The sequence below is a fragment of the Schistosoma mansoni genome, chromosome W (assembly GCF_000237925.1).
Source record: "Schistosoma mansoni strain Puerto Rico chromosome W, complete genome".
Lineage (NCBI taxonomy): Eukaryota > Metazoa > Platyhelminthes > Trematoda > Strigeidida > Schistosomatidae > Schistosoma > Schistosoma mansoni.
The window spans coordinates 26,715,717-26,731,808 of NC_031502.1; the positions used below are offsets into that span (position 1 = coordinate 26,715,717).

The window sequence follows — 16,092 nt, forward strand, 5'->3', positions numbered from 1 at the left end:
CCCGTCAATTCACGTTCATTTCTAACTCCCATACTACAGTTGTTTTCTCTATGAGACCTCACAAAAATTCGTTTTACATCATTAAACATGAAAATCAACAACCTCCCCAACCCATTACTGATAATTATCGTGTGCTCACTAGTGAATAGCTTCGAGAGAGCATTCTCAGAGTTCTAGTAAAATGCCATAACCAGTGGAGTTCAACTTAGTCAGATGTTTGGCAGTTGCTTACCGAAGAAAAATGAAGATGACCGCACAATATTGTGGACTAATTAAAATCAGACATCCTTGGATGCCAACTCAGTGGTCTAGACGTTAAGCGTTAGTACGCGAGACTGAAGGTCCTGAGTTTGACCCCAGCTTGCATGTCGTAGATGCTTACTGCTGAGGAGTCCCTTAATAGGAGGAATCGGCTGTCCACTGCTTACAGGTTTTCAATGGTGGTCTAACATTGACTGGTTCATGATTTCAATGAAACTCAACAACTCCCATAACCCTATACCGATAGACATCTTGTGTTAGAACAACAAAAAGAGAGTCATTGAATTATTCTTTACTTTCCGAAAACTAATTCTCTTTTATAGTTTTGTGTAAGGTTCACCTCATTTTGATTATATTTACTTGTTTGTAGTCAACTGCTTATGGATAATTAAAAACTGGTCATAACTTTTAAATAATTCATTATATTTTCTCCAGCCATATCTTCGAAACTTATAAAAACCAACGTAATGTTTTTAGCATGGAACAACTCTTAACCGTGTACACAATAGTAAACTTGATTAGTTTACAATACAGATAAGATCATTCTTCATAAACATGCTTTTTTTAGAGATTGGTAAATAAATATTATGAACCTAAATATACAGGATGATACATTTACAGAAAGAATGGGTTTTAATTTTATGCAATCAGTTTCGAAAATGACATAGTCGCTAGGTGAAACACAAAGTCAGTTTATAATATATTCATATTAACCGAAAGTAAATATGGGTGAGGTATTTACACATTTCGAGCTGTTGATACTTGATAGGTTTGCTGTATCTGATGAGATCATGAATTAGAAAAGACATTTTAAACTCAAGATGTGATTATAAAATTGGTCATAAAAAGATGTAAAGGTACAAAATCGTAAACTAGTATAGTGCTACACGTTTTGTGTAGAATATGTTGGATCGGGCCAGTATCTATCCGCAGAACCTGGATCAGTATCACTGTCTTCTTGCTGCCCATTGGGGTTACTCTGATTTGATCGCAAGGGTTCTGCCCAACTAGAAGTTTCATCCATAGCATCTTCACCTGCTTGTTCTGGCAAACTGGAATCAGCAACGCTTCTGTGCATTTGCAGCTGTCTAAGATAATAACGCCGCTGACGAGCATTACGTCGAAGCCAAAGTTGGCGGTTAAGGAACGGTAAATTGTTTTCCGATTCTGAATCGATTGCGGTCAAGACATAAGAAGTTTCACTTGAATTTGCCTGGTCTAAATTGCTATTTTCTGGATTAGGAATGGCATCAGGCCATTGAGGCCATACATAACCTGCAGCAGCCTCGAATGATGTATTGACTGGAAGACCACTTCTCACGTCAAGTCCTATTCTCTGTGTGTTCGACGTAGGTTCATCTACAGATTGTTGTTCTGAGTTTCTTGATTCCGTTGGAACTGATGAACCTGCTAACGAAAAATTTCGATTGTGTTGGCCAGGGGAGTTGACTGTCATACTGCTTCTGCTTTCACTACTTGTGTAACCGAAATTTGACAACATTAAATGGCTTAATGAACTTTCTTGGTCACTTGATAATAAGGGTTGTCCACTACTTGCCCATGAATCAGTTGAAAACAGACCAACATTAAACTGTTCATTATTTCGGTTATTTCCAGATGTATTGCTATTTATCTTAAAATTATGGCTAATATTTGCTGTTCCGTTTGCTTCATCAACTTTAATTAACGTTGGGTGACTGTGTGTAGCGAACGATGAATTGCCCCAACGCTCACCAATCCCAGAGTTTATACTTAAGGATGCTGACATTGTGTAGTCAGTGCGAGCTCCAACACTACGTCGTTTATGTCGCGGATATTTCCCAGTACGATTAGCTTGTAGGACTGTTGGAGGTAGTAATAAACTGGTACGTGTACGTCTACCAACATCAAAGCGCCTATTTGTTAACCCACTACTCGAACTTGAATTTTGTAGAGGCGAACAAGAGTTCCTACTTTTCATTGACTGAAATGAAGGAACAGTTTGGTCTGGTTGTCGAAAACGTTCACCAGATAACCGAGTAGTTGGATAGATTGTTGTACGACTTCTTGTGTCACCAGTGCTACTGTACACTTCAGTATTTGAACTACTTTCATTCTAAAGTATCAAGTGAAGAAAATTTGGATAGTCAAGATTTCTCGAAATAAACAATTAACTTATGGATAATTTTTAATAATTTGAATGTCGATTAATTAAAATGGAAATGTGACTATTTAATTTTTTTCTTTATGAATAGTTACACACCTCATGATTTATGAAATCTTATATGTTTTAGTACTTATGAATATCAGATACTGCGATCTGAGCGTCAACGTGTTTAGCAATGTACGTAGAAGTCAATATTATTAGTCTGAACTTATCAAATATTGAAAAACTGTGTTTATTTTCTAAAGCAAAATACTTTTTATTCGGTGATAAAAGTACTGAAGTCTTTTTACTCAAACATCAAGCCTAAAGATTTGGATACGGATAGATATCCAATGACTTAATCAATTTTATGGTATAAAAATATTTGTTTCATCGTAAATCAAGAGATCACATTCATTGAACAATTATTTTAAAACTTTGATTTTGAAAAGTGTTTATTTGCTTAAATGTCCTCTAACAGTAAGCCATACAGAATACAAATGAAATAAAATGTGTTTATCTAGAAGAATACTAAACAAACTTCACATTTACAGTCTTTCTAAAATTGAAACTCACCCGGTCAATGGATTGTAACAAACTTAAGAAGCTACACTACATTAACTAATCACCATCTTAATCGTTTGTCAAGAAAGCTAACGCATTAAAAGCCTTTACATTTTAAGCCACATTGACAAGCAACTTATCGGTCAGTGTGCGGTTATGGATTAGAGTAAATTAACTTATGAAGCTCAATACGTTGTCTATAGCTAGATGAGCTCACTTGCAAGTTCAGATGTTAATTATCTCACTAACCAGGAACATTTAACCTACTTTAATACATGTTTGTAAGTGTTTGACTGAATTGTTTGAAATAATCTATGATAAACCATTTACACTTCACTAAAGCATTGACAAAAAAAATTAGACATTATATATATAGCAAAAGACAAGAGGATAAGTTTATGAGTATTTCTGTCTCACACAAACATGCGTGTATATATTGTTAGCTAGCGGTTTAATAATAGTTTCTGAACGATTGGGAGTTCACGAACTGTTCCTGTTATTGGTGTTTATTTTGGCTTGGAACAGTGTATTGAAAATAAAACTGTCATTTGAAGTGAGTGGGCATTTATTTAAACGAAGTGATAGGAAAGAATCGATGCTGTTTATGAGTCATATTGATTTTCTAAAGATTATTCGAAAATATTTCCTTACCACTTAAGATAATTCGGCATTCAAGTCCACTGGTAGCTATGCATCAAACACAATTTTTCCATTTTTGAAATAAAGTTTGTTCAGTGTACTAGCTAATGTTTTTTTCTTTGTATAAAACTATAATATAGTAGGCCGGGTTCCTTGATACTAGGCGAGAAAGATATTTTATTTAATAGAGATTTGTAATGTTAATGATCGTACAAAAACTGTTGAATAAGCAGTAAGGTGTTTGAAATGTATAGTACAATTATTTCTATAAGATTTAAAATTCCATTCGTCTTATTTTTGTTCCATAAAGAGCTCTTTATCTCTTAGTTGGACAGCTGTGAGAGGTAGTTATGAAAACTTTCTTTCGATGTACTGATAATGTCAGATGTTATTGTAAAACAGTCATAATTTCGGGTTTCAGATGAGTATTATATTTTGTGTATGGTTATCCATCCTTGTTTTAGTGCTCAATAAATGTGGCGTATCCAACATTTTCCGGCGTTTACCCGTTCATTCGGTGTGTAGATGCCGCATATGAGAGTATAATTTTCACTGAAGATTTTATTTTACGCATCTAAGGTTATCCCCATCTGTCTGCTATGAAAACATCATCGCATCCCGACATATTCGATAACAAACACAAATAAAATGATAGTTAGAGCATTAAGTGAAATATCCAGTGAAAATTACACACTTATATGCCTACTCACCCGCCATATGAACGGAAAAATGACTGTAAAAGATGAACATTGAAAAAGGGATGCATAAGCCCATACTTCCTCTTAGCTGCAATTTAACACATACCTATCAGATTGTAGGAGCGCATAATGAAATAAGAGTAAAGTGAAACAAGTTTAAGGGTAAACTACCGTTTTACCCTAAATACATCCATTTACTATTTAGAATTATCGACCTGGAGTTGTTGAATCACATCAGTAAAGCCAAGTTGATGATGTTTTTGAAGGAGTAATAAAATGCCTTTTAGAAAGGCTCTAAAAGGCTATTACTAAATGTAGAAATAAAACTCGTCAGAAAATATAGAATCTTACTCTGGGATGAAGATAGAGATGTGGTTGACGTGCAAAATCCTTAAACATGTTATACAGTTCCACGAAATTCGGTCGAGCATCAGGATTTTCATTCCAACCTATCAGAAGACAAAGTTTAAAAACTATTATTAAATTAGTGAAATGAAAAGGTGAATATTGCTTTCTACTTCAATGTTCTTCCATCTATTAGTAAACTCCTGGGTAGTTGATTTATCATAAATGTTCATGGAAATCTACTTTACCAACATCAAAAAAGGAAAACTGCATCTATTTTTTTAGAAATGAAATGTTAGCCTACGAAAAATTACGTTATCTATTCATGCTGTAATTAGTAATTGTACACAAAATGAATAAATATGATGAAATATACAAGGACTGCATAACAGAATAGGAATGAAAGAGTATAAAGCTTTCCGATATTATAAAATACGTAAAAATTGATTGCTTCTGCTTTGCGGTAAATAATCTTCAATCATCGTGTATTGGTGACCTATCCATGTTTTCTGTTATCAGCAAATATGCTTCACAGCCGTAGATTGTAAAGACGGGTTATTATAATATTCCATATTAGGAAATCTCAAGAAACTCAGAATGATTGAAGTGGGGTTTTAGAGCAGAAAGACTATTTGGAACTTTGAATATTAAGTGAACCAATAACTATGGTCTGTCCAGTATGACACAGATACATGGCTTGTAGCGTAAGCACTTGGGTATAGAGTAAAAACTTATTCTGAAAATGTATGATTATCCTTCTAGTAAGTAAGCGTTTACATGTTTTAGTATTCATAATGCTACCTAATCAGTCTAGAGATAGTTTGTTAACTGAGCATAACAATTGTTAGTTTTGAATTATTTTATGCAGCTAGTCGACTAGAGCAGAAATTGCGTTTATTTACGGGGTATATTTTTAGTTGTGAAATACTGAACCGTATAATTCTGACTACTTGCTCTCATTAAGTAAAACCTGGATTATTTAATTCCAAGTATGACAATTATTTTCGGACAATGTCAGTGATTTTTATGACTTATTCTCTTACTTATTTTAACGGAATTATTGGTTAACATTGCTTGACTGTAGTAAGCCCTTGAAAATTAGTTTGAAATAATGAGCTTCATATCATGACATTTTAAGTGAACTTACAATTTAACATAACTTGATATAGTTCGAGAGTGCATATATCAGGTTGTGGAAGACGTCCACCTGCTAAAACATGATCTTTTACGTTGGCCGTTTCTATACGATCGAATGGTTTGTCGCCAAATGTAAAAATCTCCCAAATGGTGACACCTAAAAATTTGAAGCAAATGTTAGCACTTGTTACACAGTTCACGTTTATCATCCTCAAATTTTTATATTTACAGAGTTATGTGTGTCATAATTATTAAGAATCAAAATCTTGAGTTTAGAATGCCTAGTTGTTATCTTTAGTTTAAAATTATCCAGAACTCATCATTGCAACACATAAGGGTCTAACTTATTTCCGTTCTTACGGTCGGTTTCATTCGAATTACACTAATCGAGAAATATTTTATTTAAAAATATTTATGTACATTTTGACGCTGCAATAAAAATGTACAACTTCCTGTGAAAATAAACTTTATTTCAAATATAGTAATAAAAATATTCCCAACACATTTAGTAACAGCCTATTTGAATTGAATTATTTTATTTAGTATTGGTTACCAGGGGATTTTAAGGTGAATATTTTGTATCATTTGGGGTTCATTATTCACTTATTCTCCAATTCCAGTATGTGATTTATTTGGAACCTGATTTTAACTATCGTTTACTTTATACTCCAGAATATTTCTTACAAATTTATCGAACAACGAAGAGAATATTTTGCACCTTATGTGTTGGGTGTTATTTTCCATTAGGGACATTTTCAAGAGTGAACTAACCAGTTTTATATATAAAAACAAATGAACATATGTCTTTTATTGTTCTTCATCTTCATATGGTTTCGTAGTTTAAATATCTTGATAAACCATAGAAGTATTGGGATTATTTTCGTCTAATTAGTTCGTCCTAGTTAGGTATTTGTTTATGTGGAGAATGTATATCAGATAGTAGATGATGGTATAGTAGCACAATAATCTTCATAATAAGTATAGTGATTTGAAAGTAAGTAGAAATGTCTAGAAAATCTGAATAATTTTTTACTGTGGAGCAAGATTCTCTTATTTACACTCCTGGGTTTTCATATTTGTTCGTTTCAAAACTCCTGGTCCCCAGAAATACCACAAATGTTTTGATCGAAATCTATCTCAGAGAGGTTGATGAATTTGATCTAGATGTTTACTTACCGTACGCCCAAACATCTGTTTTGAATGAGTAAATACGATGAGTCAGCGTTTCACAGGCTAACCAACGGATAGGAACGCGTCCAGAACAAACAATTACTTCGTTACGTTTAGCTTCTTCTTCACTTTCTAGCATTTTTGCTAAACCAAAATCTGTAATTTGTAGATGTTCTGGTGATGTAACTAGAACATTTCGAGTAGCCAAATCACTGAAATTTACAAAAATATATTACGAGGTTACTTAGTTGATATTATATGTAATTGGTAACTTATTGAATATGCCTTCAAATTTATGAGAGCTCATTTGTGGATGTAGTAATTTTCTATTTTGATCCTTATTTAGTACTAATTTGAACTCCAACTTTCAGGTTAGAATTATTCGTTAATTTACTTATGTTAGTATTTTAGTGGAAATCATGGAGTTCAGTTGGTAATAAAGTGTAAAAGAAATACTTAAATAAATGAATCGATTGACAAGTTAGAAATTGTCAGATATATGAGAACCGAAGACTAAGGATGAAATTACACCATTAAAAATTTTGTCATCACAAGGTTATTATGAAAATATGAGTTAATTAGAGGTGTTCATATGATAGGATAAATAAAACGAGCGAATGTTAAAGGGATAGAGGAGAATGTTAAATAAAGGATACTAAAGGCAGATGAAAAAAAAGGCAAATTTACAATTTGTTTGACTTTTTAAGTCATCTCAAAAGACGAGCCCGATACTGCATGAACAGAAGGAAATTAAATGTTGTAAAATGGGAGATTTTATACTGTAGCTAAGTGTTTTAATGAGCCTAGTGGAAAGATGTTTTCTTATTCTCAGAGAGATGTTCATCGATATTTGGCTTATGTACTTGGCTCCACAGGAGTAGATAAACAGTTAAGTGTACACTGAAACGGTCAAAGGAGGTAACTTATCATTTATCCTTGGAATACTTTCCGCGGTGATTTGGTCAAACGATTTTTAGGGTTTTATTTATGACTCCACCTCTGAATTTCAGAGCAATATGTATATTTTTCATGACTGTTGAAGGGTTCGTGCTACACTTTATATTTGCTATAACACTGAACGATAAACATGATCAATTAAATTAGCTTTAAGAGACCCAAGTACCTGTTTTATGCTACCTTCTGAGGATATTATTGTGGTAAGGTGAGAGAAAATACCAGACTACTTTTGTTCATGGGGACAAGACTATGAACATTCATCATTTATTTATTTCAATCAGATCTCCTATGGATGGAAATTTTAGTTACTATAAAGCTTCTGTATCTAAGTATACGAAAGAATATGAGGAGTGATTTTGAACATCTATTCATCCGAATTTTAGTTTATGAGTTATTGTTCTATTTCTCGTCAATGTTAATCATTTAAACAGAATCGAATGCTTAGTTGTATCTAATAAATGAAGTAGATAGCACTGGTTATCTTTGGAAGTTTGTTGAGAACTTCGAACTCAAACGAAACGCACCATGTCACCCAGTGAGCATAATCAAGAAAGTACACAACATATATTTTATGTAACGTTGAAGTTTATGTTCACAAACTAACAAGAAACCTCAAATGATTATTTTACGATAAACAGTCCTAAAATGAAAATACCTGACAAGTGGCGTGTTATAATTAAAAAAAATTACTCACCGGTGGATAATTCCCCGGGATTGTAAGTATGCCATTCCATCAGCAATCTGAGATGCCCAGTCTAAAAGAATTAAAGAGTCAATATTTGGTGCACGCAGTCTTAGATAACGATCTAGACTTCCATTTACTACGTAAGCTGAAACTAAGCATTTTCTTGATTGAGATAAACATATTCCAAGAAGTGGGAGGCAGTGATAGTGAGAGACAGACGCCATAACCTAAAATATAGAAGTAAATATTTATTAATGGTTTATATTTTATTATTTAGAGAATAATTAGGCATAGAGTGTGTGGTCTGAAACAGCTTTCCATATATGTTGAAGCTATGGTTGATAATTATGCTAAGTTGTTGAAATCATATGATTTTACATAGAAATTTTTGGTGTGTATTAAGTGTATGTAACTTAAGATTAAGTAGCCAAATAATTAGTGAAAACTGTAGTAGACTTAGTTAAACGTTATATCAATGTACAAGCAAGTAAATTTTTCATGTGATGGTTACCTTTGCGTGGTGGTGTTCAACATAAATAATTAGTGATCTGTGTTTTATGGAATTCCTGACGTTACATAAAAGTGTTAAAATTTGGCACTATCAAATAGTTTGGTGACTCACGGCGCTCTGCGTTACCATATCAAAGTTCATTTAATTACTCAACTTTATTCATATTAATAGCACTTAACTGACGTTGTATATATTAAATAATCCAACTAGTTATTTTCGATTGTACGTAATTTATTTATTTTAGGTTGTTCATCTGCCAATAATAGGTTTCTGTACTCGTTTAGTAGCCACTTATTATGTATGAAGACTATCAGTACTACTCGACTGCCCAAAGTAAATTGTTTGGGGTAGAGCTCAAACTCGAGGCCCACTTGTTGTGAACTTAGTGTATCGACGAAAAAGTCACCGCTCTATGTAATAATACTGTATAATTTATCAAATATAGAACACATGAAGTTATTATCACATATTTTCTAAAGGCATTGAGATGGAGTAGGCTAACATTAAAACGACTGCATTTTTTCTCTAACCTTAAGGATAAATTTTGAGATTATGAAAGAAAATCTTAAAATAAAATGGTCATTGGTTTAAGTGTTATCGAAACAGGTGGTCAGTATAGTCTAGGTGCACCCGTTTTTAGCTCAAATATAAAGCATGCTAAGAAACAAATAATCTCTGGCTGTAACCACATTCACATATGAATCTAAACTGGTGATAGTGTAATTACTAGAGCACATTATTATCCAAAAGGTAATCACTGAACAAATTATCGGCTTTCATGTCCACCTTAAAACAATAATAATAACCGATTATACCATTTTTAAGATTAATGATATTTTTATTAGGAGACAGTTTACAGGAGTGCAAAGGAGGAAGGTATGAAACATTGTTTGATAATGCAAGGGCGGGCGTGAATAACTAGTTTAGGCCATAGTTGTTTTAATGTTTTCCGATGGAGTTAATTTGAAAATGTGGTGTGTTTGCGCTACACATTCTGAGCAGTCTGACCATATACATACTTGTCAAGGCAGTTATAAAAACTAATGATGGTCAATCAAACAAAAGTCGAATTGACATAAAGTAATAATTGTAAATAAAGGAGAGAGGAATTAATATAATATTGAAAGAATAGAAATTCGTCACACACCCTAGACCAGAAAAAAAGGTTTAGGATCACCGTGGCAGACTTATAGTTGTTTCTATACATATAAAGGGGGTTTGAGTTTTCGAATATCCAAAGCTTCCATAAGAATCGATCCTTGATAATTTCTATGCTACGTTTTGAAAGCTGTGTTGATCTCAATTCTATGGATCATTTCAATTATATGTTTTGATGTCCATGGACATGGTTTTCTACATCCAATATTAATCAGAGCATTTGACACCAACTGATTCTGAGACCACCTAGGCACACAATCCATAATCCTTCCTCGCATTTTATACGAATATTCGTGAAGATTAAAACGAATAGCTTGACAAAAATTGGGCGCCGAGTATAGAGAAGTCGTTGTATGTGAAAATTATATCTGAAATAATAATCTCAGCGATTGAAATTTAAATAATTCCAACGTTTCGTTCAGACGAGTTAGCTGAAAGAAATGTTGGAATTATTTAAATTTCAATCGCTGAGATTATTTCAAATGTAATTTTCACACATAATGCCGTCTTCGTATTGTCCGACGCCTCTTCCCTGTCTAGGTGTGCGCACACAAACATGTGGGTTGGTGAATGCAGTCAAATGTGACATAATCGTTTTTGTAGTGTCTAGATCTATGTGGAATCATGAGACTAGTTTTTTCAATAACAGACAATTCAGCAATATAGTATTTATCCTCAAAGGGCGCTTTCAGTTTGTCGCAAAGTTATCCTGTCTGATTTCCCGCTAAATGATAAAGAGATGTAAACTCTTTTTCTTCACAGAGCTATTAAGAAAGGGTTTTAGTGTTAACTGACTTTTACACCGATTCCACACGTTCAGCGGATAACGCCTGATATCAGTGTTCGGAACTGCAGTTTCGCATCTTCTTTGGGCGCATTTGTAATGCATACTTGTCGAGTTTAGCTGGGGACGCACTTTACCTATCCTCGCTCATGATGTAGCTCACAGAAGCTGTGGAAGTCTAAATTTGGCTAAGTCCAGGTCGGCTTTCTATAAACTGGCTGTTTTATAGTCCTATACTCTTTTCGGGCCAAAATTCTACCTCCTCCTCATAAGTGAGTACGATATCGTTCTGTATGTTGTCGAATCTATTTAATAACTCAGTCATATAAAACTCCTTATCATGTATGACTAGTGTATCTTACATGTATCTCCTACACAGAAATAATTTGCTGATAATCTCACTTGTTATGCTTTTAACATGTGACATACATGCAACAGCTAATTCTTTTAGATAATTGAAATCCAAAGAACATTAATAATAGTTCAACTGAAATCCAGAAAATATTTCGACTAAACAATATAGTAAGGGAAACATATTCGGATCTACAATGTTTCATCGTCAATACAATTTAAAGTAAGCGTTTGTGAAAAAGGGTGGCTATTCATTCATTATTGTCAAAGAATGTGTTAGGAAGATAGCTATAACCTGAATGACGACAAGGTTTAAAACAGATGTATTTGACTTATTGTATTGGCAAAGTGAAGACTTAAATTAAATAAGGCTTTTACACCAACAAAATGGAGCAAAACTAACCAAGCATCAACATTTTATTGGCTTAAGTATGCTCCTACTATGTTGCGCATTTATTTGTACCCACATAGGAACATTCTCTTCATGTTAAGACAGAAAAAGTCAGTACACAGAAGAGCTTTTGAACTTATCCTCCTGTCAATAAAAAGTTATGTTAAACTGATAAAAAAAGTGAGATCCGCGAGTTTCCAAGATCTGAACACCTCAGACTTACTTTTGCTTCGTCCAGTAGTGCTTGTAGATCACTCGACCCACGAACTTCATTCAAAATTTTAACAGCAACACATAGTAGTTTGTACTCCTTTTTAGATTTCTCTGTCGATGCTTTAGATGTTGTAGCAACGCTATTACTAGTTTGACTGATATCTTCATCAGTATTATTGTTCTTCTGGTTTATGATTGATGATTGCTCTGTAGCTGACGTGTTAACTTCATTCTCTCGAATATTACTAGAATTTATTTGATTTGTAGACACCACGTTCATTTCATTCATTGGAGTAGAAGTTGTCAACAATGAACAGGAACTTTGTGAATTAACTTTAAGCATTAACTCCTCTTCATTATTTGCTGTAATCACATAATTTATATTTGGTAAGTTTGGATAATCAGTTTGGCATACTTTCCAAATACCTTGATAGACTGCTCCAAATGCACCTGTCCCCAAGGGACCCGATTTTTCATTTAAGCATAAGTCATCCAGGTTGATCATGACTAATCTGCCTAGATTTGGGGCTTTCTGTCCGTTCACAATCTAATTCGTATGGAAGAAATGACCAATTACGAAATAATAAAGTGTGCTCAATTTAGTAGAGTGGGATTTTTCTAATTTCTTAGACCAGTAAGAACTGGTTGTTGGTATCCTTTATACCAATAATACAGTTCACAATAAAAAGCATGTACAATAAGGTCAATTAATAAATTTAAGTTACTTTAGCTTGATTATTTATTCACTGAAGAACCAACTAACATTGAATCATGAAACACCGGAAATTCAATTTTCTACTTGTTAGGATATTAAAAACATTATTGTTTTATTATTATAAACAGCCCGCCCATTATTCAGTCTTTTTCGGTTATTAAAGTGAGCTTTCGTAACGAAACTTAGGAGTGATCAACGTTCCAAACTACTATTTTACTTTCGTCAGTCTGCGCGTACCACCTACATAACCGTATTGAGTTATTCTGAAACGTTAGACTGTCATTTAATAACTTGGTGGATGTTTTTAGCTTGAATTTAAATCACAGCTATTGTTCGAAAGATAGAGTTACAGTACAACCGTTTGAAATGAAGCAAGTTACAAAGGTTTCAACGTCAGGTTCATAAACCATTGAAATGTTACTGCAAGTAGCTGATTGTGGTCGTTTGTTTTTACTTGATGTCACAGGCCACCTTTTTTTGCTAAGTTGTGTAGCTTTCTCAATATTGTCCTGCAAAAACATCTTAATTGTATAGTATATCCGTCCTGGATAGATATACACCAACATAAGGGTGATCATTAATGTGAATAGTTTTTATTACATCAAAACCAACTAGTGATTACTCAACTGCTGTTTCATACACTCATGGATTAACTTTGTAGTAGAGTGATTGCCTATCGAAAAAAGAGCCATGCCTGTCATATTTCGCAGTGAGCATGATCCCATTCACTAACTAGTTTACAATCTATTGGTTCATATTTCCTAACACTAAGAAATGCGTTTATATTTGAATAAAATGATTCAATGAATAAAATCAGTAAACAACGTACCTGATTTGGATATCGATGGGAACCTGTTACACTAGATCTTCTTAATAAACTATCCTCTGTTCCTGGATATTGCATTAAATTAATTTCAGTACCACTTTCATCATTTCTATTCTTGTAATGATAATTCGTAGGAGATAAATTTATAATCGGATTACCTTTCTTATATTTATAATTGCTTATATCGGAAACAAAACGCTTAGAAATAAATGATAGTGGACAAAACAATGATTTCAACAATAACAGTGGACTGTGTTCATATTTTTTGATGTATTGTTGATTTGAACGATAACGATAGCATATAAAAACTAGTACAGCAAATACGATTAATATAATGCATAGTGGTATCATAATTAATATTACTGGATCATTTTTTAGTTTACGATGCATAATACTACCGTTAACCGATGAAAAGTAAGATGAAGACTTTCTTAGTCCGATAATTCCTGCAGACGTTCCTTGCTCCAATTGTTGATGGTTATTTGAAAGTGGATAATTATTAAAGTATTGAAATGGATACACATTGTCTTGCATTATCAGTTCATAATCACTAGCACTTAAATATGTACTATGATGACATATTGTTTCACCTTCCATTTCTGGTATATTGACGATATGGTTGTATAAATCATTTGGACACTGAGGTAAGCAAATAAATTTCCCATGGTATAAATGTAGATTTAGACTGTTCATCCCAATCTAGAAAGAAAGTATACGTTTAGATAAAAAGTAAAATCTTATCTATCAATAGACTGACAGACATCATCAACGTAGGACCCGGAAAAGATGTGCATTGGTCCAAGTTGTCATACTTTATTTATTGATGGTTACTCCAATGAAAATATATTAAATATCTGATATTCTACAGAATCTGATGAGATTTCAACGAAACTTCCACTCATTCGCTAAATTTTTCATCCATTACTTTACATGTAATAGAAGGAATTATTAATTAACGTTTCATTTATTTGAACTTCTTCCATAAGCATTGAGAAGCAGTAGTCATGGAAAACAGAAACGATTGACAAATCAATTCTCGGCTAAAATTTAAGATGGAAATATAAAATAAAGGATACATTCTCCTTTTTTCCTATCATTTCATATCAGTCAACCAAGCTGAGTACTTATAATAGCTTTGAGCAAATAATCACCCCAATAAATTAGTGATTTTGTGGTTGAAGTACACAAAGTTCCTTGATAATATATGCGTCAAATATTATTTAGTGGTATAATAGACAAATATTTCAACTACTGAACATGTCGAACTCTTTAAATCAGTCAAAAACAGGCGAAACTCGATAAAATTATGAATCTGCACTGACTGAATTACATAAGGACTGGGCTACAAATAGTTAACTGTACACACAAGTTAACTTGGATTCTAGTGTGCGAAACCGAATGGGTTCATTTTATCATTAGAAACGTGTTTCTCATTATTATTGTCTTACTTTTCTCGTTATTTTGGTGTCAGTGTTGTGACAAAGCATCCACGATTCTAAAACCTTGACACTAAAAAAATGAATGCATTCATTTTATAACATATTATTATTAGTTGGACATAGAACAGATTTTGCGGTTTTTAGTTAATAAAAATTTATGCACAAAAATGTAGGATACTGTACTGTTGAATACCGCACTACCTACGGAGTTACAAACAAGTTTATTGTGGGAATCGTGGCAACGCTGAACGTACCTGCTAGTCCTAGTAGTCTTGGTTGGTTGACCAGCGATGAGGTTTGTAACCGAAGGTTAAAATCACTCAACAACTTGGACACTTGTGATTAAAATGAGATGTTACCCTGAATATCAATGATCGAATATGGGATGCAGCAATTATTATAAAAAACAGTAATTACTAGCAACATACTAACTAAATAACTGTTGATACATTTTCACTTCGCTAATAACAAATCTTAATCAACTGTTTTGACCAACCGTAATATGTAACAAAGAGTATCAAATAATCAGTAGTGGAATGCATATATCAAGCTATATGACGTACGTCCACTTAGTCCATCTTACTACGATTCAGCCTAGTTGAACTAGGGAAATAAAAACCAACCATTTTTCTGAAAATGACCTTTAAGTAGGCAAAAGATACAATAAACATAATAATTATATTTTGCTTGTCGACTAATTAGTCAGTAAAGTACCGAGTAATTCAGGTGGATAATTCTGTTAGAGTTTCATTCACTGAACTGGATGGTTTAATGATGAAGCTCCCGTCCTTCTGGACAACATTATCCGAATAGCTTACTTCAAACTGAAGTTTATGTCGATAATGTTGTCCAGATGGACGATGACAGCTTACCAATCAAACTTCCAGCTCAGAGAATGAAAGTCCGCGAAACGTAAACCTTATCCTAATATCATGATTATCAAAGTAATTGCTCTTGCAATTGTATATAATTCGAACTCACTAAATAAGAAAGATTTCGATCAAACGTATCTGGAATCATATTTATAAAACAGAAACATTATCATTTTGATAATTTGGACGCCACTCTCCTCTAATATTACTTACGGTCCTTTTTTGCAACCTGATCGTATGGTACCATACAA

General features: G+C 33.3%; 1 protein-coding gene across 1 annotated transcript in view; it reads right to left on the bottom strand.

Moving 5' to 3' along the window:
* Nucleotides 1–672: 672 nt before the first annotated feature.
* The window catches only part of Smp_165470 (putative receptor Tyrosine Kinase), a gene marked incomplete at its 5' end in the record, with an annotated part of 60,852 nt that continues 45,432 nt past the window's right edge, over nucleotides 673–16,092 (bottom strand). Inside the window, 9 exons of the mRNA XM_018789173.1 lie at nucleotides 673–2,356; nucleotides 4,639–4,736; nucleotides 5,780–5,926; nucleotides 6,946–7,151; nucleotides 8,591–8,808; nucleotides 12,000–12,144; nucleotides 12,298–12,517; nucleotides 13,728–13,976; nucleotides 14,121–14,215. Of these exons, the coding sequence (XP_018654643.1) occupies nucleotides 1,145–2,356; nucleotides 4,639–4,736; nucleotides 5,780–5,926; nucleotides 6,946–7,151; nucleotides 8,591–8,808; nucleotides 12,000–12,144; nucleotides 12,298–12,517; nucleotides 13,728–13,976; nucleotides 14,121–14,215 (2,590 nt within the window). The 3' untranslated portion in view covers nucleotides 673–1,144. The remainder of the gene's footprint in view (nucleotides 2,357–4,638; nucleotides 4,737–5,779; nucleotides 5,927–6,945; nucleotides 7,152–8,590; nucleotides 8,809–11,999; nucleotides 12,145–12,297; nucleotides 12,518–13,727; nucleotides 13,977–14,120; nucleotides 14,216–16,092) is intronic.